Source organism: Lycium ferocissimum, chromosome 7 (genome assembly GCF_029784015.1).
Source record: "Lycium ferocissimum isolate CSIRO_LF1 chromosome 7, AGI_CSIRO_Lferr_CH_V1, whole genome shotgun sequence".
NCBI classification, from domain to species: Eukaryota; Viridiplantae; Streptophyta; class Magnoliopsida; order Solanales; family Solanaceae; genus Lycium; species Lycium ferocissimum.
Genome location: NC_081348.1, coordinates 35,471,727 through 35,497,858, shown reverse-complemented (window position 1 = coordinate 35,497,858; position 26,132 = coordinate 35,471,727). Strand labels below are relative to the sequence as shown.

General features: G+C 34.2%; 2 protein-coding genes across 4 annotated transcripts; one reads left to right on the top strand and one right to left on the bottom strand.

Annotated features, from left to right (window-relative positions):
* The first annotated feature begins 6,390 nt into the window (after positions 1 to 6,390).
* LOC132062776 (NAC domain-containing protein 104-like) lies at positions 6,391 to 7,844 on the top strand. Its single transcript, XM_059455274.1, has 3 exons — positions 6,391 to 6,884; positions 7,234 to 7,517; positions 7,647 to 7,844. The coding sequence occupies exons 1-3, from the start codon at positions 6,722 to 6,724 to the stop codon at positions 7,782 to 7,784; spliced, it is 585 nt and encodes a 194-aa protein (XP_059311257.1). The 5' UTR covers positions 6,391 to 6,721; the 3' UTR covers positions 7,785 to 7,844.
* A 12,272-nt stretch (positions 7,845 to 20,116) lies between these two features.
* On the bottom strand, positions 20,117 to 25,103 carry LOC132064649 (nuclear pore complex protein NUP88). Of its 3 annotated transcripts, none has more exons than XR_009416599.1 (3): positions 24,916 to 25,103; positions 21,336 to 23,969; positions 20,117 to 20,504 (listed from the first exon to the last, which is right to left on the bottom strand). XR_009416599.1 is itself a non-coding variant. In XM_059457709.1 (2 exons), the coding sequence occupies exon 2, from the start codon at positions 23,941 to 23,943 to the stop codon at positions 21,493 to 21,495; it is 2,451 nt and encodes an 816-aa protein (XP_059313692.1). In that variant the 5' UTR covers positions 23,944 to 23,969; positions 24,916 to 25,103; the 3' UTR covers positions 21,286 to 21,492. The 3 variants fall into 3 exon arrangements, 1 of the variants encoding a protein (XP_059313692.1); XR_009416600.1 differs by having other exon boundaries at positions 20,117 to 20,499; XM_059457709.1 differs by lacking the exon at positions 20,117 to 20,504 and having other exon boundaries at positions 21,286 to 23,969.
* Positions 25,104 to 26,132: the final 1,029 nt, after the last annotated feature.

The window sequence follows — 26,132 nt, the reverse complement described above, 5'->3', positions numbered from 1 at the left end:
CTAGTTCACCTTAAAAATTGAAATACTGAAACAATATGTAAAAAAAAAAAAACTTTTCGACTAATAAGTATCTTTCATCCTTAATTAACGTATTAGATATGAATCATGAGATTGAAATACCGTTAATAAAAAGCGATTTCGACCTTCTGATGTGTCTCTTAATTAATTGAGACCAAACCATGTACCAACCACTAAGCGAAAACCAAAATAAAACTTGTTGTCATAAAAATAGCACAGAATTTTATTAAGCAACAAATAGTTCATGGCTTCGTGCTCTCTTCCCCCTCCCCACACCAAAAGTACCTTTTGTTTTTTTTTTTTTTTTTTTTTGCACGGATTCCCTTCATTTGGGGTGGTCTTTAATTTTTGTCCTTCAAATTGGTGGTCTTTGAGTTTTGCCCTTCGCCTAATACCCTGAGGTTGTGAGTTCGAACCCCAACTCAAAAAAAAAAAAAAAAAACGCAAGGCAGAATTCTGCCCATGCAAATTCTGCTTTTAAGGCTCAAATTCCGCTTTAAGGCAGAATTTCACCACCCCGAGCGAAGGACAATCCTGTAAATTGCCCCCAAAAGTATGATACCTTGGGCCTCCACGTGTCTCATGACTAGTCATGTCAAATTCCTCTTCAGCTGTTCAATTCTCACGCTTAGCTAACCTAATCCTGTTGTTTCTATTATTGTTTCTATTACTGGACATGTAACAGATTTTTTTTTTTTACTTTCTTTTATTTCAATCCAAAGCTTCATTAGTAATTCGTTATCTTAAGAATGCAAGTGATGACCATATAGTTAGGCAAAAAGTGTAAGGACACCACATTATGAACTTTCGTGGATAAAGATGACTACATGAGTTTGCATCTTGCCACTAACACTGAAAAAAAGTGGCCCTCCACAAAATATATGACATATCCACATTACACAGAAAAAAATAAAATAAGAAATGACACAACTATGTAGTCATCACTCGTTCACACTTCACAACTAGAGTTTCATCAGTCACTTCCAACTATATTACGGCTCTTTCTTTTTAACACACAAATAAATAGGAAAGTGCACCGTAGGTTCACTTTTCATTAATCTTTGCAATGATGGATTATTCCCACATATTGATGTCAATTGTTTGAGATAGTAATTATTGTTTCCCGTCCATATTATTTGTCACTATTGGAAAAGAATATTTCTTAGTCTCAGACTCTGTTAATATTGTATACGGGTAAAACCGAGGACACGATCATGCTCGGTTTCCCGTTATTACGATTATCTTTCGGGCGAAACCCGAGCATCTCACCGGGATCGAGAGCTCGAGAACGGATTAGTGCGAGGCAATAATGGAAGGACAATCTGGCCGCCATAACGGAAGGTCGAAATATCCGCCCTCACCCGGATATTCCGACGCCAATCCCGCGACACACCGTAAACAGATTATTTGCTTTATTTAGAATTGTACTAGGCCTATAACTCCTCTACTATATAAAGGGGAGGCCTCCATTCAGAATGGGGGTTGGCAACTGAGAATAGAGAGAGAATTGAGATCAATAATCATAAGGAAGACAGCTTTTGTTCCCATTTGTTGATAAGCCTTATTTTGTTTACATTCCTTGAAAGCTCGTGATAAAGAGACACCGACCTCGGTTTCCTAACCCGAGGTCCTGTGAACCTGATATTTGGTTAGATTTGATTTTTTGACCATTCCATCGTATGTTATACTGTTCAAATCTTTAATTGAATTTAGCTGCATATCTTTGGCACCGCATATGAATTTAACTGTCTATATTTTTGAGGTTAAACAAATATCTCACTTAATTAACTCCCGCTAGTTTGAATTGAAAAGGTAGATATTTAAAAAAAAAAAAAAAAAAAAAAAGAAGTAGGAATAAATAACTTTTTATTTTTTTAAGTTACATATTTTAAGAGAAGAGAAATTTAATTTATTAAAACAACTAATATTTGAAACTGGATGAAGTGTTATCCTTTGTATTCTATAAAGATTAGGACAAGGAGTTTTAGTGTAAGCTATAACTCATGTTCTGGTAATCGAGAAGAGAGAAAAAATTATAAGGGTAATACTTTAATCATTATAACACGAAAACACTTGTTTTGTACTAACATTGATATTATGGGGGTTTCTTTGGATTACTTGTACTAAAGCTGATTGTTACTTGTACTAAATCTACTTGGTTAGGTATCAACTCAGCCTTTAATGTGTAATCCAGGGAGATTCCTAACATTCTTTCCACCAAAATAAAAAAAGAAAAGAACAAAAAACAAATATAGCTCATATAAGAATGAGTTTAACTAATATCCCTAAAGAATTTGGTCCTGGCTCCTGTCATGTGCTTACAGATATCTCCAGTAAAAAAAAAAATTAAAAAAAATCTCTTGTTGTTAAAAGCTACCCCGTTTTATGGTGTGAAACAGATAGTATATATATTTGGTCGATACTGATATTGTTTTTTTCCTTCTTGAAACTAATTCAAGTGTTAACCGTTAAATCAGTGCCGGCCGAAGGGCAAGGCAACCAAAGCAATGGTTTTATGCCCTCAAATTTTGGGGGACCCATTTTTATTAAAAATAGGTTTATGAATTAATTTTTTTTAAAAAAAATATTCCCTCCGTCTTAATGTATGTGATACTTTTCGCTTCTCGATATTCAAACTGCATAAACTTAAATCAATATTTTATAATATATTTTTACACCATATTTATATGAAAAAAGTTGTAACTTATATTAGTACTTGTCATGTAGCTTTCAAATATATTAATTTTAATCTTAAAATATTGAGTTAATCTAATCCAATTTAAATTCAAAGTTTACTCAAAGTGACTCTTGAAAAGCGAAAAGTATCCCATAAATTAGGACAGAGAAAATAGTATTTAAAAGAAAAAAGGTATAATTATTTTAACTAAAACAGGAAGAAAAACTATTATATTTGTTACTAAAGTTGATTGCACTGGTTAAAAATATAGACTTCATTATAACATTATATAAGAAATTTAAAAAAAAAAAAAGTTAAAGTTAGGATCATGTCTAATATCGACGCTTGCCTTACATTGACTCTTCGTAAATTTAATTGCATAAATATTTTTTTCCGCATCAGTATATAAAGACAAAGCTCTGTTTTATTTCAGAAACAAAATCGCTTTACTAGAGTAAAAAAATCTTCACGTGTTTTTCCCCACCCAGTATTCGGCATCCATATTGGGGTTGAATTAAAATTGGATTCATACCGGAAAATCTAACATTAATTGGTAATGTGTTCACTAATAAAGACGACTTCATAGCAGGGTGCTAACTCGAGATATCTGATTAAGAATTAAGGAGCACTATCACTCCACCACAATCCTAGTTAGTGTTTATGGTTTTAACTAATACTAGAAAATTAGTATGTAGCAATTGAAGCTATGGTTGATTTTGGATTAACAGACGTCAATTATATCAACAGTGGTCTATGTGGTGAAAGTGACACCTTATTATATAACTTTCACGAAAATGAAGGCAGCAGATAGAGCTTCCAATTAATTGGATTAATACCAAAGCCCATGACCAAAACGAAGGGCCATTTTGTGAGGTGTACTTTTGTTTTTTCAATGACCAATATGACGGTAATTTTCAAAGTGAAAAAAGAGGGTCTGCTAATGCTTCGAGGTCACTGTCTTGTTTGAGCTTCCTAGTCTTTTTCTCATTATTATTGTCATCATAACTATTACAGTATATACTCACAGCAGCTCTATATATGTGCCCATGGACACATTCTTGAATGCACAAACTTGTCCATCAGAAGAATCCAATAATAATGGCATACAAATCCAATAATAATGGCATACACAGTATCAGTTTTTATTTGTGGCATGGGCGCACCACAAAAAGATTCTTTGGCACAAAATCTGCGCAATCTTACAAGAAAATATCAATTTGCTGGATAAGGCCATCAACCTGATATTTAGTCACTTAAGCATTAATTATACACAATAATCAGAGAAGAAAATTTAAATTCCCATTATACAACTTGGAGGTCATGAAAAGCCTTAGTAGGCGTTTAGGCATGCGATTTCATGTCATGATTTCAAGTCATGAGATAAAATCAGCGTTTGAACATCTTTATTTCATCTCATGAGATGAAATCCCAAATCATCCAAAAGGTCATGATTTGGGATTTCAAATCTTGATTTCAAAATTTTTAAATGTAAAATTTGATCCATAAGTTCATATTTTGTAAAAAAAAAGACTCATAAATTGATAGGTATTTTAAACAATTACTCCCACCAACCATTACCAACCTCATTAACTTCTACCGACCGTTATTTATGTCCGTACCATGTGAGAAGATTATATGAAAGAGTAGTTACATTACTATTCATGTTAAATTTTCCTTTTTATTGAGCTAAAGTTTGATCAATTGATGTTGTGTTTTTTAAAAAGGCCTTCTAGAAGCGTATTAATTTTGTTATGAACTATGACTTGATCATTTGGTAAGATTGTATAAGAATTGGAAAGTTTTGATAGTTTTCACAATTTGTGGGGTTTTATGTCTATAAGAAAAAATACAACTCAAGAAATTCAAATTACATATCCAAACATGGTTTCATCTCATGGTTTCAAATCATGTCCAAATGGTTCCTTAATTCTAATTGGGTTTACTGAGATATAGATCATGGTTTTTAGTATACCATTGCTCATTGGTTGGTGAACTTATAAATCTTGGCTACTATTGGAATTACTTATCCCATAATCATGATTATCCAAAATGAATGGCCTAAATATAAATGACAAAAACATTGAGATTACGGGACCAAGATGATAGTAACTTTATCCAAAGACATCTTCAGTAACAGTTAGATTGTTTCTCCTAATCAAAAAGGGAAAAAGAACTAAGAACCTAATTATTTCAAGAGATTAATTATGATAATTGTTGGGTTTTTTTTTTACAGTCCAATATATATGTACCTTGGATCTCTAATGACACGTGGATGGAATGAGGAGGATGATATAAGCGTGAAGTATGATGATGACCCACATTTTCCAATAAGTATAGGTAGTACATCTATTTTCGGGACGAAATAAAAAGGCATATTGCCCTTTGTAAAATTAAGTACTTGCACCTTGTAAGGCTTGATTCAACTATCAAATGTGACCCCAACTTTTGTTCTGATCCGAGAACCCATCATTTTGGTCCAGGTACTTGTATATCGCCAATGTCGATAAACACTAAATATTCATGTTTAATTAATTACTCTATGCCATAATCCCACCTCCTATTATTAACGTTTATGTTGGAAAACTCTCAGACAGCGGACATATCGTTATCTATGATTAGCAGAAATCGGGTTAAACCTAAGGAACGTCCGTGTCAGAGAAAAAAGTTAAAGAGGCATAAGATCTCGCAATTATTCCAACCAAGTTAGTTTTCATATGATCATTTAACTTTACCCACTTGTAAAATTACAAAATTATTTCACTAAAACCATTGAGTTAGATATATTAATTTTTCAGAAATTATAACTCATTCGAAAAGTCGAATATTTGCATGATCACCACATAAAGACTTTTGACACATACAGAGAATGAATACACGCAATCGCATTCTCTCCACAAATGAACACCGACTGAAGATCAGAATAAGAAAGGAAGAAATTGATGGACGTGTAGGCAACAGATCCAATCTTAATGAATCACTATCCCTGTTCCATTGGCAACAAAGTGTGTACCTAAGAAATCAAGAACTCAACAAGTTGCATCTGCAAGTCAAAACTCAAGTTGTAACATATTATATTGCTTTAAATTTAAGAGAGTGATCAACAAGATAGATCTTATGAATTACGTACATCAAAATAACTATTAATATTCATTACATAGTGATATATAATCAGATAAACTTTAGATCTTCCAATGGTAAGCCTCACATAATATTTACAGATCATCTTGTAAGTTCAATGAATCACCTTCTTTATGAAGCCATGTCCTACCATAGGCCTAGCCCAAGGATTAACAAACATTTGAAAAGTGATAAATAGGAGTATGTAATTAACTTACATATACTTTTTACATTATTAACTTCATGTTATAACATAGGCGAATCTAGAATTTGAAGTTTATGGTTCTGAAATTTATTACTCCTTTATGTTCATATTAGTGGATTTTTCCATAAAATATAATATGATCTAAAATTATTAGGTTCTGTCGAATTCATACTTCCATGCTAGTTCTGCCACTGTCTTGTAGTAATATGTAAGTAGTCTTATTTTTTAAGTCACTAATTTCAATTTTAATAAAAGAATACTTATATTTTTAATTAGGGAGATGTCATAATCCAACAGAAGCAGGTCCCATTATATTGGATTTGGATCCAAACGTTCAGATAAATAGGTAGAGGCGCACCCGCCGCCTTGGAGCAGAGAGCCGCCAGCCCAATACACTATTTATTTATCCTTTAAATATCTCAAAAAGAAAAACCTTCTTTGAAGCAAAACACACACAGAATTGGGAAATGAAAGTATGGTGGTGGTGTTGATGATCTCCTAAAGCACCTTCTTTCTCACGTCAATCCTTTATATTCTCTCTCTATTTCTTTGTCTATAAATATAAAGTCCATATCTTTTATACCAGTACTTTGTCCTTCTTCTCTGCCAATACATATAATCTCCAGTACTCAATTGTATCATCAGTTTTCACTTCCTTTCATTCTCCTCCTTCTTTAGTTTTATATTGGTTAACAAACATATTGATGGGGGATAGTAATGTGAACTTGCCACCTGGCTTTCGGTTCTACCCAACAGATGAAGAGTTGGTTGTTCATTTTCTCCACCGCAAGGCTGCTCTCTTACCTTGCCATCCAGATGTCATTCCTGATCTTGGTCTTTACCCTTATGATCCTTGGGACTTGGATGGTATTTCCCTACTTTCACTTCTCCATCACTTATCGTACCTTTAAATTGTGATTAAACTATCAGAGAGACAGAGAGGATGCACTTTTCTTTACTTAATTTATTTTTTCAACACGACTCTTCACGTGCTGATTTGATCCTTTTCTGTGGGCCAAATGCATGAAAATTCTCTTTTTATAATGAGTGGCGGTGAGACATGACGGCTTGTTGCTATGATACATGTCATGTCAGAATTATGTGATCACCTTATCTAAAAGTTTAAACTGTCAAAGAGAGACATATGTTTACTTAGTTATATCTTTGCTTATTAGTTCTTCTTTCTTTTTTGTGCATGATTTATAATAATGGGCAGGAAAAGCAATGGCAGAAGGAAATAAATGGTATTTCTATAGCAGGAGAACACAGAGTAGAATCACTGAAAATGGATACTGGAAATCATTGGGAGTTGATGAACCAATATTCTCAAGTTCGAGTGATGACAATGTTGGCATGAAGAAATACTATGCTTTTAACATTGGGGAACCACCTGAAGGTGACAAAACCAATTGGGTAATGCAAGAATTTAGTCTTTGTGACTCTTCTTCTGCTTCTGGAAGTAGTCGTTCATCTTCTAGAAGAAGAAGCCATTCCAAAATTGTAAGTGTATATTCACTTTAAAACCTATGAAATACAATATTGATCAGAGCATAATTTTACAATATTGATCAGAGCATAATTTTTTCTCTTAGTATGTTGTTTTTTAATATTTTTTATATGTTTTTTCAGGACTATAGTAAATGGGTAATTTGTCGTGTATACGAGCGCAACTGTGATGATGATGACGATGGTGGCACGGAGCTTTCATGCTTGGATGAAGTTTTTCTATCACTAGATGATCTTGATGAGATTAGTTTGCCGCACTAGCCACCTAGCTACTTCATTATTATTGTATAATTAGATCCATTAAGCTAGGATCTAATTAACCTCAATGGGTTAATTACATTTCTATTTAGTTTGTAGCACTTGCCAACTTATTAGATTTGCTACTTAATATCATAGTAAATGAAAAAACAGTGTAACAGATTAAGATCAATATGCAATGTCGATATATGAAAGTCGCTTTCCCTTATCGGATGGCTATTTTATGTTTTGTATTTGACAGAAAGGAATTTGAGAATCATTACCATGTATACACCAATAACATGAAGAAAAGAGAAACAACGATGAAATGGAATATGTGCTTAGGTAGCTCCATATGATGCCATTTGTAGGAGATTCAGAAATGCTAGACGAAAGCCAACCACATGCATTGCAATTTGTCTACTCCATATAATGCCATGGAGTATGGTCCTACGTACTATTGCTTCTAAACTTTGTCCATTCGATGGTTGTAGCTATAATATTGCTTAGTTCTTAATCTCGAGTTCGTTCGCTTTAATTGGATCATAGAATACTAGAATGGCCATTGCATAAATCTCAAATTATGCACTTATAGCAAATCGAAAAACAAATGAATATATCTTATTACTCGACCAATCAAACCATCACGTCTTATTTGGCTTCAATTCGGATATATATATCTCATTCCACTATTCGGTATTTACTGTTTAGAGTATCCATCATGTTATGATTATCTAAAATATTGGCTTTCAACTTATCTAAATGCTTTCTCTTATATTGGCTCATTTGAGTTTGTGACCGAATACGCGATTATGCAAAACTTACATATATAGACAGTGTAGCAGATAGAATATTGTAAATTATTCATAGCTTTGTTACACGGATTCGTTTATGGGTACATATCAAGAATGCATGTGTGCATGTGATACATATATGACCAGTTTTTTGCTACTGTTATTGTTACGGAGTATATATTTTGATATGGATACATCAGGATAATTTAAAGATTCACGCAGTGTTTTAAATGGCGGGGGCGTAAGGCGAGGCGTTTTACGTCTGCCTCAGCGAGGCGTAAGCCCTGAGGCACGGGGCGTAAGCCTCATGGGACTTTAGTTTTTAGTATTTCATAAAAGGATATAATTATAACAAATATGTTTAAATAGATAAAATAGCGTAAAATTTTGAAGAAAACTATAAATATATGCTCCATCCCCACAAAAAAACTAATCAGAACAATCTATTATACGCTACTTACAAGCACAGTCGTTACTTTTTTGAGATAGTACAAGACAAAATAAATAATTGGAAAAGAACATATATTAGGCATTGTAGCAATAAAAAAAGGTCGTGACTTTTAAATTTAATGTTTCGGTTCCTTTTTAAAATATTTGAGTAATTACTAGTTGACTTTTGAGAATTTGAGGATTATATTAAGGACTTATTTAACAAATTTTGTTTTAATTTGAAGAAGTTTTTTGGGCTTACGCCCCATCATGCCCCAACAAAAAAAACTTGCCCCAAACGCCCAGACGTACGCCCTGAATTGCTGGGCATACGCCTTTTGAGACTTTCACCTCGAACCATCGCCCCGGGGCATTTTTGATACGCCCCGCCCCGAGGCTCGCCCCAAAAACGCCTTTTAAAACACTGGATTCACGTAACAGATAGTATAGATTAACAGCGCTAAATTTCAAAGAATTTAACTAATTAATTATATACACTGAGAACGAAAAATATTTATACTTAGCTTAATTAATTTGTTGGGATAGATTGATTATCTTATTTTCCTGATAATTCATTCTACTTATTTTTAATTTAAATCAAATAGTATATAATTATGTTTTTAGGTGATCTTTGTGCGTATATTAAAATTTGAACTTTGAGAATAGAGATATGATGGAAGTTCTCACGTGAAGGAACTATTGGATTAAGGCCAAAACCAAAAGGGGAGAAGAATAAGCATTCTTTTCTTGTTTCTTTACTTTTGATATGTTAGTTCTACTACTACTGCTAAGTATTTGAGTAGCCTTTTTAGCTTTTATGTGCTATGATGGGTATTTGGTAGTTGTCTTGTGTCACCAAGTTAAGGAACATTTTTTTATTTTCTATTTCTTTTCTTGTTCTGTTCTTTTTTTTTTTTTTTTTTTTTGATTTTATGGTGGTTGCTTATGTAAGCATAATATCATGTTTATGTAAGCATTCCCATCCTCACCTTCACACACGTGATGGATCCATATACATGAAGACATTACACTTTACAACAATCTCTAGACTTGACTAGGGCTGTTCACAGTTTTGGTTAAAACCAAAACCAAACCGAAAATTTAACCAAACCGAATAAAAAAACCGACATTTGGTTTGGTTTGGTTTTAAATTTGAAAAACCGATAATATTTGGTTTGATTATGGTTATAGTAAAAAATAACCGAATAAATAACCGAACCAAACCGATAATTATATACATAAAATTTATAATTATTTATATGTATAATATTAACTTTTCATAAATAATTAAAGATATTTTATACCTTTTAATTATTAATTTAATTTTGGTCTACGTATTTTTAAGGCCCATGTCTTAAAAGAATATGTCCAAGTCAAAGAATCCAAGCCCAACTCTAATAAGTCGTAAGCATAAGGGTAAAAAGTAAAAACCCTACTATCTCTTTTCATTTTACATTGCCATCGATGTCTTCCCTCATATACGCAGCAAAGTTCGCCTGGGTAGTGAGGAAAAAGAGCTTCATAAGAAATTTGAAGAATGTAGAGAGAGAATATTTGAATTGTCATTTTAGTCATAAATTGAAAAATCGAACCAAACCGACAATAACCAAACCGGGTGGTTATTATTTTACTTGGTTTGGTTATGGTTTTAGATATTTAAAAACCGACTAAATTGGTTTGGTTATGGTTTTAACCAATAACCGACCCAAACCGAACCATGAACACCCCTAGACTTGACAATAGTAATTTTAGAAAAGAAGAAAAAAAAAAAAAAAAAAAGGATCAAAAAGACATATCGTGTCTAGTCGTGAAATATTGATTTTGCAGTTACAACATATATTTGACATATGACATATGAAATTAGGTAAGTTTGCATCAGGTAATTGTGTCAATTTGTCAAAATGAAAGTACCAATTGCAACGCTATAATTACGCCAATTTTGCCCATATAGTGACTGAAGTGTCATTTCTTGAAAGAAAAAAAGAATTGACAAGTCAAGAGTTTAGTTAAATCCCTGAATATGAATACTATTATTGAACGTAAATTTCAACTTGAATTGACCAGGGAAAATGACTTTGATTTTTGTATTAGCTTTCAATTTAAATTTATTAAAGAAGTCATTAATTTAAACATTTCTTTTTTTATTTAAAAAAAAGTGTAAATTGATTATATCCTTCAGCAAGGAAAGTATTTCTCCAGAGAAAACACACTAATAAAGTGATTTTGTGTGAAAATAGACTTCTGTGGAGTATGGACGAAGATTATAGAAGTTGAAAGGTGGACAAAGACAATACAATAGTAAGAAAAGTTATTAGTAATAATGTTAACAAACATGGAAATCTCAATGGTGAATGGACATAAAATAAAGTAGAAAGTACATCAAAGGAAGTGGCGACCAATTGCCTATAGAAAATGATACTCTTCTCGTCCTATTTTATTTGACCCCATTTAATTGTGTAAAAAAGTTAGTAGTAATAACTTCTTTATCGTATAATTAATAGTGGAAAAAATATTAGTTTAATAGCAACAAATATTTTATAACCTTCTAAAATACTAATGAAAAAAGAGAATCATATAAATTTTTAACATTCTAATTAATTCTGGTAATTTTTTGAAGATAGCTCTGGTAAAAGCAAAGTTTCTATTGTTACCAATTTGTAATTAAAAAAGACTTCTTTTTAACCTTTTTTATTCTAGTATATTAATTGAAAGGACGAGGGGGCTCAAAATCAAATCAAAGTGCTGTTGTGATTGCGAAATGTGAAATGGGAAACTAACCTTAGAATTCAAAGGTTTACTTTTAAGGATTCTAAAGAGTAATTACTCTTTTTATCGTTGGGATTCGAAGTGCTTTCATGGTCCTAATTACTGTTAAGACGTGATGAGCGCTCTCCTGTTATATGTTAACCAAACATTAAAGGTTAATGATGTGAAGAAATGTCTCTGCTTCATTCTATTTGTTTCTTTTTCGCTTTTTGTTTTTGACCTAAATCTGCAAAAGTTTATAAAGAAAATATTCATGGGGCCATTTTATTTATTCCCATACTAGTCAAAAGTTTTACTGAGAAAATCCATTTGACTCTCTAGGTGCAAAGAGAAAACCAAACAAATTAACTGTATTATTGACGGAAAGTTGGAAACAGGGACAAAAGGACCAATATCCAATATATTATGTACTGATGTTAACACTGATGAAGTTAATTTCCATTACATTTAAGTAGATAAAACCAAGCAAATTAAATCCCAAGATTGAGACACTGCACGTTTGTTACTTTGTCTTATTGAGAAAATAATTGTTAATATCAACCTAATCAAAAGTTTGGTCTTCGTCACCACGTGTAGCAATTCATTGGTGGTTATCAAAATCACAGAGGAAGTTCATTAGATTAAGACATAAACCCCCTCTGGAAGTATAATAAAATCATTTCATTGCTTAATTAGCTCGTAAGCACTGAGCATATCTAATCATCTCACCCATACTATACAAGACTGCATTTACAAACAACTGCACATGTTTTGACATAAAGAGAGATCAAGAAGCAAGCAAATCTGCCCCCTCCCCACAACAACAAAAAAAAGAAAAAGAAAATAACTCCCTCCATCTTTTACCCCAAGTTCAGAAGGCGAATCTTGAATCTAGAATCAGCGAGTACAAAAATTTTACTATATACTATATCGATCTTTAATATTTTTCACGCGCGTGTATATATACACATAATGCATAATTTGAAAATATATATTTAATTTAGTTGAAATCCGTCCTAAATTATATATGTTTTTGCCTAAGTTGGTTGTTGTTTGTGGGAGGTGGGAGTTTGCATGTGTAGGTACACACTTTTTAAAACAAGTTAGTTTCTTGTGAGCAAAGGCAACTCCATCATCTCAATATGTTGACGTTATGAGTTTCACCAATATAATTTGCTTTCTTTAGAACTTTGCTTGGTTTGGGAATGACCAAATCAAATTGAAAGCTATTATGATTGCACAAAAACATGCTGCTCTTCATGGCCCTATCTCAACTTGTTCTTTAAGTTCTTTAAGTTCTTTTTTTGGTTTTATCTGATAAAGACATCAATGGAAGAAAGAAAGAGTGATTGGAAGGTACATGTATTTATATATATTGCTGAATATGAAAACAAACTTCCCTTCTTAACTCCCTTTCTTTTTAAGTTCTTTTTTAATGTATGTATAGGTAGGATATGATGGAACTTAGATGAATTTGGCAGAGAGAAACTAACACAAGAAATCATTGATGGGGCCAAATGTAGCTTTTGAGTAAAGATAGCTAATTATGCTTATAATATATGCATCCCATAGATATCAATTCCAAGGTCAAAGCATGAAGCTTCTGAGTCAAACACCACTAGCTTGTTAGATCGAAAGTACGAAATATAACTAGTTTATAGTAAACATATGAAAATGGGCACATTCATGAAAGGTATAATTGTGCCCAAGGTGGTGGAGATACCACTTGTGGTAAAATTTTGGCAATAACGCCTCCAAAGTGAAAGTTTGGGCCTTTTGTTCATTATTATTATAACTCCTTTTGTGTTTTGGGTGACTTCTTTTGACCTTAGATTATGTTAAAACTTGGGTACATTGCATTTCCAATGAAGTAGAAAGTAGAATTATCCGCACGCTTAGCTTAATTCATGGGATAATGACACTAAATTGCTTTATGCAAGTTATTGATTTCTTGGAAACTCTCGGGAATATATTTTAAGCAAAAATTATAGTCAAAGTTGTTTCAGTAAGAAGTTTAAACCAATATTTCTTAAGGCTGATATAAACTTTATTTGCTTGAAATGGTCAGAGCGCACTTATCCCTCATCGGTTTATAAGGGTTTTCAGAAAGGTTTAGATGGTCATGGGTTATTCCATCCATTATTTATGGTTTGGGGTTGGTTGCTCAAATTCTTCTACATAAGTGATTTATAAAAATGGTCTTGGAGGTGGATGATCTTGAACTTTTGACCTCCCTTTCCCCGTGGACAACTTCAAGTTTTGACTTTTGACTTTGAAGGTTTGTCCAGGGGCGGAGCCAAGTGGTGGCCAGGGTGTTCACCCGAACCCCTTCGGAGAAAAATTACCATGTATATATAAGGTTAAAATTATTTATATATATATAAATAGTAGATGTTGAACCCCCTTGGTTTCCTCGTTTCTTATTCTTTTATATTTTTGAACCCCCTTAGTGAAAATCCTGGCTCCGCCACTGGGTTTGTCCATAGACCATGAGGCCAGCGGACGGGATTCAAAGGTTCTAAACCACTCATTTTTAAGGTCACTGAGTGTAATTTCCTTCACTTTACATGATATCATAGTCAAACTTTTAGTAAGCCCGTTCTCACAAACTTCTTCTCTCTACCTAGGATAATGCTCACCTAAGCCCATCGAGCTAGACCTCTTTTGTCTCAATCCAGCTCATCGAGCTACACAAATTGTAATTTGATCCAAGCCTACTCTTTAGCCTGTTGATCCTATTCTCCTTTCAGCTCTAAGCCCACTCTTCAGCCTTTTGACCCTCACATCTAGCTCCTACATCAAGCTCTACTCTTCAATCTTCAAAAAGAACCACAAAATAAAATTCAGCAAAGCTTGGAAATTAATGTTCATGCAAAGCTTGGAAATTATTGTTCATTCTAATATTAGGCACTAAATCTAATATTTGCTCACATGTAACAAAGAATCGGGTTACACGTATGGGCGTGGGGGAGGGGGAGTTTTTTTTTTTTTTTTTTAAGCAAAGTTATCCTTCATAGGTTATGTAAGTTTTTAAGGGAGTTTAAATGCGGATATAGGCTACTTCACTTATTGGATGCTAATCAACATTCCTTTCTTCCCTTTCAATCAAATTCTTGGGGTTGCATTTAGTTAATCGGCTGGATTTTGTATTATTTCGGTTCATTGACTTTGGATAGTTTAAATATGCAATCTACTTCGACAATCGAAATAAAAAAAAAATTAATTCGACTATTTTCCTCTTTTGCCTCAATTTTTAGCTATGAGATCGGGAGTTTGGTTTTTATCGATTGTGTCAAAGGGTAATGCACACATGTATCTTTAAGCTATAGTGCCGCTAGAATAACTGAATAAGGATTAGTTATACATACATTGTAAGAAATTTAACACTCAGTGCTATTTAACCAATATAACATGTTATTGTTCCATTTTCAAGGTTACCATATCAGGCCTGCTGTGCAGAGTTTCATGTAATTACTAGAAGTCGATTAAACCTAATGGTGTAAAAAACTTATAGAGAAATTTATACACTATTAATGCATATATGTTAAACTCGATTAAAATAATCCCTAACATCACATGTTAATTCTTCATGCGGGAGACTTCAGGAAATAGTTGGTGATGCTGCTAGCCCCAGTGACTCTCAAATATGCTTCCTCTAGTTAGTGATTATTCCTCTCCTTGTAAATCTCAACTATAATGAACTTTTACCAAGAACTATGGTCCGTTTGTCTTGTTCAATTGTGATATTGATTATGAACTGCGAGAGCGGTAATTGGTGTAAGTCTGCAATGTAACTGCAAAACAAACAGTGCTATAAACCTGGTTCTATTATTTAACATACATCTTTTACTTTAAAAACCCGAGACCAAAGCAATTTGAAGAGTCCGGAACCAAAATGCCCCCAAAAAAATCATTTTGAACCAAAATACCCCAACAAAAAAAAATGTTACAAAAGTACCTTTAGCGCAGTAATTTACTGCGCTAAAGCAGTTCACGGAGACGGAGCCGTTAACTGCTTTAGCGCAGTATTTTACTGCGTTATAGAAGCAGTTAAAAAAAAAAATCTATAACGCAGTAAAATACTGCGTTATAGAAACAGTACCAAAAAAAAAAAAAAAAATTGGCCAACTTTATTTCTTGCAACACTTAGTGTTTTTTTCTATACTTTGACCAATGATTAGTCGTGTGTCAAGACTCCGACACGTCAATATTTTATATAGAACCTGATATTTTTTTTTGCGTACAATAACGTAGGCTCAATACATCAAGGATACATAAACGTTCGGATCGTCATTTTAGGAGTTGAAAAGGTGCCCGAATTGTAAACTTTAGGTTTAAGTGTTCTATATACATAGACGTCCATTTTTATTTGAAGACTTGTTGTCATTAGCTTAAAGTTTTTTATTTTTAGGGTTTAGATTTAAATGTGTTATTTTTTAAAGCGTAACTTTATTTCGAATATACGCGGTTTTTTGCGCTTGGACGTCCGATTTAAGCGATTTTTTTTTTGCAACATATTCGAAATAAAGTTACGCATTAAAAAATAACACGCTTAAGGAACACTTAGTGCTTTTTTCCATAAAAAGATCGCAACATCTTATTTTAATAAATCTTTTCTTTGCAGCACTTAGTGTTTTTTCCATACTTTGACCAACGATTAGTCGTGTGTCAAGACTCCGAAACGTCAATATTTTATATAGAACCTAATATTTTTTTCTGCATACTATAATGTAGGCTCAATGCATCAAGAATACGTAAACGTTCGGATCGTCGTTTTAGGGGTTGAAAAGGTACCCGAAGTAAGTTTTGTTTAAGGTTTAAGTGTTTTATTTTTTAAGGTTTTGATTTAAGCGTATTATTTTTTAATCAAGACATAACTTTATTTTGAATATAAATATAATTCTAAAAAATATAGGGAGAAAAACTAGTTGTAAAGTGGTCAAACTTTAGATGGTCATAACTTTGCGCTCGGACGTCCGTTTTACGCTTTTTTTTTTTTTGAACTTGCGTATTTTTTCGAGATCTATGCGGACAAACCGCCGCCACAAGGCAGTTTGGCCGAACCAATTTTTAAAAAAACACCTTTTATCCGATTCAATTTCAATTTTCTCCCAAATTGGCCTGAAATTTTCAGTTTTATTTACTTATAAGATGATGATACGCAATAGATTTCAACGTAAAAATCCCGGGGTAATGTAGCTGTGAATGTCAATTTCACTTCTGCGGTTTCAATTTTTGAAAATAAAGCTGACTAATTTTCTCGACATATAAAGTTCAAACACTAAATTTTTTCAAACAAAACTTACTTCGGGCACCTTTTCAACCCCTAAAATGACGATCCGAACGTATACGTATCCTTGATGTATTGAGCCTACATTATTGTACGCAGAAAAAAATATAAGGTTCTATACAAAATATTGACGTTTCAGAGTCTTGGTACACGACTAATCGTTGGTCAAAGTATGAAAAAACACACTAAGTGTTGCAAAAAAAAAAAAAGTTGGTCAATTTTTTTTTTTTTTTAGTGCTCGCTATTTTACTGCGCTATACAAACAAAAAGAAATCTTTTACTGCGCTAAAGCAGTTAAAAACCTTTTGGCAACGACTTTATTTTCAATAAATCTAAACCCTAAAAATAAAAAACCCTAAGCTAATGACAACAAGTCTTCAAATAAAAATGGACGTCTATGTATATAGAACACTTAAACCTAAAGTTTACAAATAAAACTTACTTCGGGCACCTTTTCAACTCCTAAAATGACGATCCGAACGTTTACGTATCCTTGATGTATTGAGCCTACATTATTGTATGCAAAAAGAAAAATCAGAATCTATATAAAATATTGACGTTTCGGAGTCTTGACACACGACTAATCATTGGTCAAAGTATGGAAAAAAAAACACTAAGTGTTGCAAAAAATAAATTTGGCCAATTTTTTTTTTTTTGTACTGTTTCTATAACGCAGTATCTTACTGCGTTATAGATTTTATTTTTTTTTATAACTGCTTCTATAACGCAAGAAAATACGCGCTAAAGCGCTTAACGGCTCCGTCTCGTGAATCGCTTTAGCGCGATAAATTCTTGCGCTAAAGGTACTTTTTATAACATTTTTTTTTTGTTAGAGTATTTTGGTTCAAAATGATTTTTTTGGGGGCATTTTGACTCCGGACTCGCAATTTGAAGGACTATGCTTAAAATGGCCTTGCTCTGACTCCTCTAACAGTCAGCACATGCCATCTACCCTGCTCTGACTCCTATGTTCCAAATTCAATTTAAAAATGGCCTTAGACATGAGAATGATGATAAAGTTGAATCATTTAGGAAAGTAGTCATGAGATAAGTTACCTGAATAACAATCGCAAAAGGAGAGGAGCTTAGGTCCATCTCTTGAAGCTAGGGCTGGGCATAAATATCGAAAATTGAAAAATCAAACCGAACCGAATCGAAACTTCAACAAACCGAACCGAACCGAACTAGTTTGGTTCGGTGTTTGGTGTCCATCGTCAAAAAATCGAAACCGAAATAGCCGAACCGAAGTTTGATAAAACCGAACCGAAAAACCGAACGCGCCGAAATTTAATACATTACCCAAAAAAATTAAAATAGTCAGGCCCATTAAGTTTAAAGAAAAAAAACCCAATTGTAATAAGTCCCCTTTTGCATTTGTATCCCTTATTTTCCACTTCAATTGAAAAAATCAAATATCCTTAACAAAGAAAGGTAACTAGGATGTCTCTTTAGGATTAATGTATGTCCTTTATGTGTTTTCTTAATTATTCTTACTGTATGTATATAACACCTAGTAATCCTATGTCATGATTATAGTTTTCTATTCTTGTGTATCCTGTTTGTTTGATTTTGATTTCAATTTATCAGTTTTATGTTTTATTGCTTTTGAGAATATGAATTAGTGTCAATGGAATCGCTTCTAATATTATATTAAAAAAACCGAATTGAAAAAACCGAAACCGAACCGAACTTTAAAAAATCGAAACCGAAAGAACCGAACCGAACTAGTTTGGTTCGGTGTTTGGTGTCCACCTTCAAAAAACCGAACCCGAAATAGCCAAACCGAAATTTGATAAAACCGAACCGAAAAACCGAACGCCCACCCCTACTTGAAGCTATCATCCGGGATCTGTAGGTTGTTGAATAGTAGAGTTACACAAACGTCAACCCTAATGCCTAATTCATCAATATAATCAAGAAAGAAAAAGCATCCGATTGACAATAATAGCAAACTCTTCCTACTGTATTAAACCGAAAAAACTTAATGAAAAGAGGGAGAAGACCGAATCTTTTTTTAAGTAAAGAAGTTATTCTATTACCTAAAGTTATGAACTTAAGTACAATAAAAAAACAGAACAGTGAATATTCATTATTACTTTTTTATCATTGTTTCTGGGAGATAAAATTTATCGTGCAGTCAAACCAACTACTTAGTTGAGGCATGCTGATATTTTTTGTTAAGGTAAAAATAAACAGTACCAAGATAATATTGCAGCAAAGGTGAGGCATAGAGGCATAGTTGATCGATTGATGAATTCTATGTGAGATATTTTATAACTCCACTGTAAACATAAAGGCACAGACAGAAAGGACAAACACAAACGAAAACACATCAGGGGCCAAATTGGCAGATTTAGACAGCCAAGCACCATCTACATTTCCATGTACTAAGAGACAATCCGGTGCACAAAGCGTCCCGCATTAGCAAGGTACATTTCCATGTACCGTTAAGAGAAAATACTGCCCCAATGATGAATCATGAACCCACTTCAGCTTCCAGGTCAGATTAACGGGCTCTACGGCATGTAGCTTAAGCAAGCGGATTGATCAATGTGGAGAAGGAGAATACTATTGACTAGATGGACAATGTTGCTGACATATTGTCACTTCAAGATAAAACCAGCATCAAGCCAGGTATTTAAGTGGGGAAGGGTAGAGGGACGGGCCCATTATACCAAGTTTCAAAGGCTGCAGTTGGTCCTAAGAGTTGGCCGTAGACGAATTTCTCAGTAATGAAAAAAAAGAGGCTACTACAGATATACTTCACCTGATAAGTAACAAAGAATTTTGTTATAGAGAGAATAGCACTAAGCTAGTGCTACCAAACAGAGTTATAGATTGTGCAATTCCTCGTTAGTACCTAAAATGGCATTTACATCCTGTACAAAAGTTATGTTGCACCAAAAGCAAGCAAAGAAAATGCTCTAAACGTAGGCCAAGAATGTCTCGTGTTGCCTTTAAAATACTGCTATTGCTTTCAGCCCAAACTGTGCTTATGCTAAATTATGAAAGTAGCACTTCAACGTTAAAAAGATCGAATATGAAAGCAGCAGTCTGTCTCTTTTCCTCATCCTGAATTATGCTAAATAACATGAGAGAAAGTCAAGTAAGTCAGAGAATCCCTATTTCCTTGCTGAAACATGCATATTGCTGTACAGGTAGTTTCTTGTTTTCTTCTTTTTTAATACACATCGAAAGGCATCCTCAATTCCAAACTCACCCTACCACCCGCACCTCAGAAAAGAATCAAGGGAAGGATAAGAAAACAGAATAGGCATGTAAAACAAAGCATGGGCACCTGGGAGAAATTAATGTTACGTTGATTAGTGAGTCCAACATTTGCACAACCTACAACTGCATCAAATGGACTCTTTAGCCACTCCTGGAACAGGTGCACCTTGAAAATTAGTCCCGACATTCTTTCGCCTGAATGCCTGAAGCATGGAAACTCAACTATTGGGAATTGAAAGAAGCATACCACCTATTCTGAGCTAAAAAATTTGGAGTAACAGATATTTCAGAATCCAGTTTAATGGAGAAAGGATGATGATAAATGAATACACCAAAATGCTAACTTTAGTCATAGATATGCAGTTCCTTTGAGTGTTACCATATAATGATCCAGGTTTATTGTCAGAAACCAACATTGTATTATAAGGACATCTAATTTCCCTCACTATCATTTCACACTTTTATATAGCACAGGTAATCAATCTGCAGAGAGATTCCAACTTATTAATTAGATGTTCACCATGATTTATTTATTTTTTGATAACCACAGTGTCCGGGCCAACTTGCACGCACCTCGATTAATTTCACTGGGTACATGACACCTCCCACCAGCAACAAGTACTAGGTAGCTTTATTCACCAAGGCTAGGATGGATGGGAAGAGATTGCCTACTGTTTGTCTCTATTTGAATTTGAACCTGAGACCTCATGGTTCTCAACCCACTTCACCCTAATGATTCTTCTCTTCTTGGTTGGGTTTATTTTGGGAGAGGGTGTAGACAGAGCACAAATGTGAATGCTTAACTTTTCGAAGACAATTGTGCTTTCCTTTAGATCAACTTGAAGACTATTACACATTGCGTGGCAGCCTCCAGCATCCTTCTAAGCGTCCCTGACATTCTCCGATATCCTTTTAAGCAATACTGCTACTAATCTAACTTGTGAAACTTTGAGTAAAATAATAGAAGTATATGGCAAAAGAAACAGAATTATCTTTTTCTTTTTTTTTTCTTTTTTTTTTTTCCGTTAGAGAATGATGCCTTTAGAACCTAATTTCAGGAATAATTTCTGGTATCAACACACTAACCAGTCAGTTCTTCCAGTTAGAAAATGGGAAAGGCAATCAAGCTGCTTAAAAAAACTGATTTTGCGGTACATCACCAACAACTTTTGACTTGTGCACCAGAAGCAAAACTCAACATGCTATCCTAAATATGTAGTTAAGGGCAATAACCGGTGTGATATCATGAAGTGCCTTTTTCGCGGCATTTCAGTGCCGATTCAACTACTTTAACCTTCTTTGCATTTTCACTGTTCACCAGTGAGAGCTTTTCAAGTGATGCTTTAAGCAGTGACATTTCATTTTCTTGAACATGGCTTTTTCTCCTCACTGATAGTTGTCGATGTTCATTCGATCGATTGGCCTGTGGAGAATGCGTGTATCTTTTCAACCTGGCATTTACTGCTTCAATAGAAGAGCGCAGAGCATCCAACTCCACTCCCCTAAATCTGTCAAGTTCAGACTTGAACTCTCGTTCAGCTTTTGATAGAGATCTCTTATGTGCCGCCGGAAGGTGTCGCAGGCTTTGCAAGCGCTCTTCTAGCTCACTGTGAAACTGAACTGCATGCTCAACACGATCCTCTATCTTTTCCTGTTTACTTTCAACTTCCAAAATCTTCTGCTGTGCTTTGCGCAGTCGAGAATGCTGGTCATCGACGATCTTCTTTACATGAGGTGCATGATGCTGAAGTTCAAAGTACACCTTGTGGGCATATTCCACATAGTTTTCATGAAAAAGCTTGAAATACTGATGAAGCGTTGAACGGCCTTCAATTGAATCAGCAGCAACTGAGCGTAAATGAGGCGATGAAGGGGGCAAAAGAACTACCCTGGGCCCAGTAAGGAGCTCTTTGCTTATGATAGTAGAAATATCTGGATCTTTTGGCACTTCTGCACCTATGAGTTTGTCAACCTTATCGATAACTGGGGGAAGCAGTGGATTCCAAGTCTCCATCTCAACCACAATGCACTCATTAGAAGGGGTAAGACCCACAATCCATGAATCTCCAAAAGAATCTGACAGAGCCAAGAAACCAGAAAGTGGGGAGGGCGAGGATGCTTCTCCTTGGAAAGTGCTAAGAACGGGATGCACAGAGGGACTTCTCATCGTGTCTTCTTTGCCACGAGTCTGATTGGTGAAAGGCAAAAAGTGCAACACTACTGAATCAATTCCTCCATCATGAAGGCAATATATTCTTTCGGAAATAATGGGATCAACAAACATTGATATAACAGAACCGCTTCTTCTGGGCAGAGCTAAATCGACAATAGCCAATCTCAAAAGAGGAGGTGGATGCCCCAACCATAAGGTATGATCAGGTGGCAGATCAAGCTTCAAAATGGAGGTGTCACTTGACAATGACTCGCAAATCATTGCAAGGCCAACTATACTATCAGTTGAATCCAGACAAAACCGAGGTGGGCTACCAACCTTCCAGACAGGCTGTACTTCATCAGCTAAAGCATCTATCCGCAACTGCCCGCCACTCCAAGCAGTTACTAGGATAGAATCTTTGCTAACTAAATCATAAAGAAAACTGACAGCACGCCCTTCACAAACTGGAGGATGAACTAAGTCTTCTTCAGCGCCGTGACTTACTTTACGTAAAGGCCCCTGTAACGAGATTGATGCATCAAATAAAGCATAAGCCTGAGCTCTAAGAACAGCAGCATTTTCTGAATGAACTTCTTTCCGAGTTAGTTCAGAAAATGTTGCTTCCAACCAAGAGATTGCCAAATTTGAGTTTTTCACAGCTTTTGAATTCGATGATTTCAGACCAAACATATGAGCATCACTATATAACTCCAGTACAGATTCCCATGTGTACACACTTCCAAATGGAACAACAGGACATAGGATGTAAATTGAGCCATCACTAAACAAGAGGAAAACACTGAACCTATCCCACATATGATCACCCCCAAAAGAAAAATCGACAGGGCAGATTGATGTAGCATTGTGCGAACTGCCAGGCTCCACAGGCTGTAGATAATACTCCTGCTCTGGCTGACCAAGGGCCGAAGACAGATCAAAAACCCTGAAAACTGAATCAGAAGAGAGGATTCCCAGATGAGTGTCACTGTAAGGGTGCCAAGAAACCTTCAACGTGCGTATTGAGTTGTTTCTGTCAAAGTAGATCTCCGAACCAACTGAAACTGTCCGGCATATAATTGTATTTTCTTTCGTCGAAGTCCTCCCATAGAGATACATGACGTATAAACCATCCAAGCCAACTAGGAAAAGCGTTGATCCATTTCTGTTAATGGAAATTCGCTGGACCTCAAAATTCAATTGCGCATCCGCTTGCAGTACCTTAGAGGGAGAAGCTGCAAGAACGGAAGTAGGGTCCGGTTCGCCCAATCGAACAGAGAGTCTATGCACACAGCTTTTGTGAGAGTCCCAAAAGTAGAGACGAGAAGCTCCGTCCCAAGCCAAAAGATTTTTAGGCATTGTGAAGGTAGAGGAATGGGAGGCGGCATCCCTGTCGGGAGCCGAAAAGACAGGGTGTTGTTGTAAGGGTAGCCATTCGAGTTCTTCTTTGGGTGTTGAAGCTGAAGGTGGCGTTGCTGATTGACAGCCACTGTCGTGGTCGTCGCCGTCACAGGGCTCCGACAAGTCGAAATTGTATCTCATGCTCTTCAAATGTTTGGATTCTCCCGCTGTCAAAGCAAGAAACGGAATTTTCAAATATCAATAATGTGAAACTACTTCATGAATCAAGTGCCACACTCATGACAACAAACCTTCTAAAAACTCTAATAATCGAAAAAATATGCAGGATACAGCACTAAGTATGACAAAAAACTAGCACAACATGTGATATGTGTATTGGATGCATGGCTTCAAACCTTGCTACATACAATAGCCTGGTATTTCAGTGGAGAAGGGTATGGTGGCAGGCCTATTATCTACCAAGGATTTCTCAATTATAAAATTTAAAAAGTGTGACAAGAAACAAGTCAGTAATTTAGTTGACGAGATGCAACAATTTTTTAATACTAGACCAAAATCATGTCAGTTGTACCAAAAACAAAGAACATAATATCACACCTGAAATAGCACAAAGTTGGTCTTAACTTCTCTTTGACAAGCCTGTTTTGTCAAAGAATTAGCAATGTTCTAAGTCTCCTTGAGACCAATATCAACGCAAACAATTTTTTTTTTCTCTACACAAATGATAAACTCCATTAGAATTTAATGATTCTTCTAACCTGTGGTTTGTCTAAGATGCTGCTTCACTGTCGCATATATACACCATTTATGCACTATGCTGCTCTTCTTTGAATATGTATTTTAGCTATTCACTCTGATGTCATGTGAATGCAGTCAAAATCATTAGCATAATTGGTATATGATTTAAAATTAGAGGACTTAATCTGTTTTTGAAAAACTCATATCTTGTCATTTCCTACAAACCAAAGTTGAACCCTAGTTTTAAGCAAGACATTATATATAATGATGAAGATTATCCACACCCCGTTGGCTTAAAAATCTCAAAACCCTATTCAATACTAGTGTGTATACACTATCCCCACAACAAGAAGCTAATGAACACAAACAAGGCAACAAATTATAATGATGAAAATCAGTGGAACATTGTTTAACCTGGAACCTTCTTGAAGTACGAGCTCTCTTATTGGAGGTAAAAGAAAATTATGGATCTGGGAGAAGTGCAGCGCTGGGGATAATTATGTCGGCATGAATTGACTTGGAAAAATGGAAATCGGAAATGGCTGTGAACATGAATGAACCAATGAGGCGGTAAGGGAGTGATGGAGGGTTTTTGAGAAGAGTAAAGAGTTTTTTAGGGCCTGTTTGGAAAGCCACCTGGTCATTGGAATTGGTGCAATTACACAGCCTACTAATTACCCAACGATTAGTTTGTTTATCATAATGTAATTATAGTGTAATTATAAGCATATTGTTTAGTTATACAAGTGTAATTATAAAGTTAGTTTAATTTAAAAATAAAATTTAATTATAAAAAATTTAAAATTAATATTTAAAAAATATTTACCTAAATAAATGATATTGAATTAGCTTTTTAATAACACATTTGTTTCTTGAAAACATATTAATTAATAATCATATATTTGTAACTAATATTGTTAAAAAATAATTGACATATATATTTTTCAAATTAATAATATTTAATTTTAATCAATTATAAAACTTAAAATAAGACTTTTTTGTGAGAACGTCATGGATTGGATGTTTGACAAAAAATATTATTTATAAATATAATGCCATAAAATTATTCAAATATTTGACACAAGAAGTTACATCAAATGTAAGTGAAAAATAAACAATATGCAATGTGAAAGCAAAAATCTTAAAATTGAAAATATAACCTAAATTCAAAATCCAAATGAAAAAGTTTAACATAATACTCTTATGTCAATCTAACATTACATAAGTAAGCTCCAAAAGTAAATAATTCAAAAGAAAGGGAAAATATAAGTCTATAACCTCATTCACAGCGAAAATCTACTTTAATAACGTCGCTCGTTATATACCAAGTTTGTTAATGACTCATTCTTTCCAATATTAAGAAGTGTAGTTTCAAAAATTAGAATAATAACACGGTTATGCTAAATGAATAAAATTAAAAAATACGAGCAATTACATGGAACCACAAGAAGTAAAGGTTGGAAATGAGGAGAAAGTAAATGAAAAATGAAAAATAAATAATATTAAAAGAAAATACAATTTAAAAAATAAAAATAATCAAAAAATAAAATAAAAAAGAAATTTAAATAATAAACAAAAAAAGAAATAAAAAAAAAACTAAAAAGTAACTCTGTAATTACAGGGTGCAATTA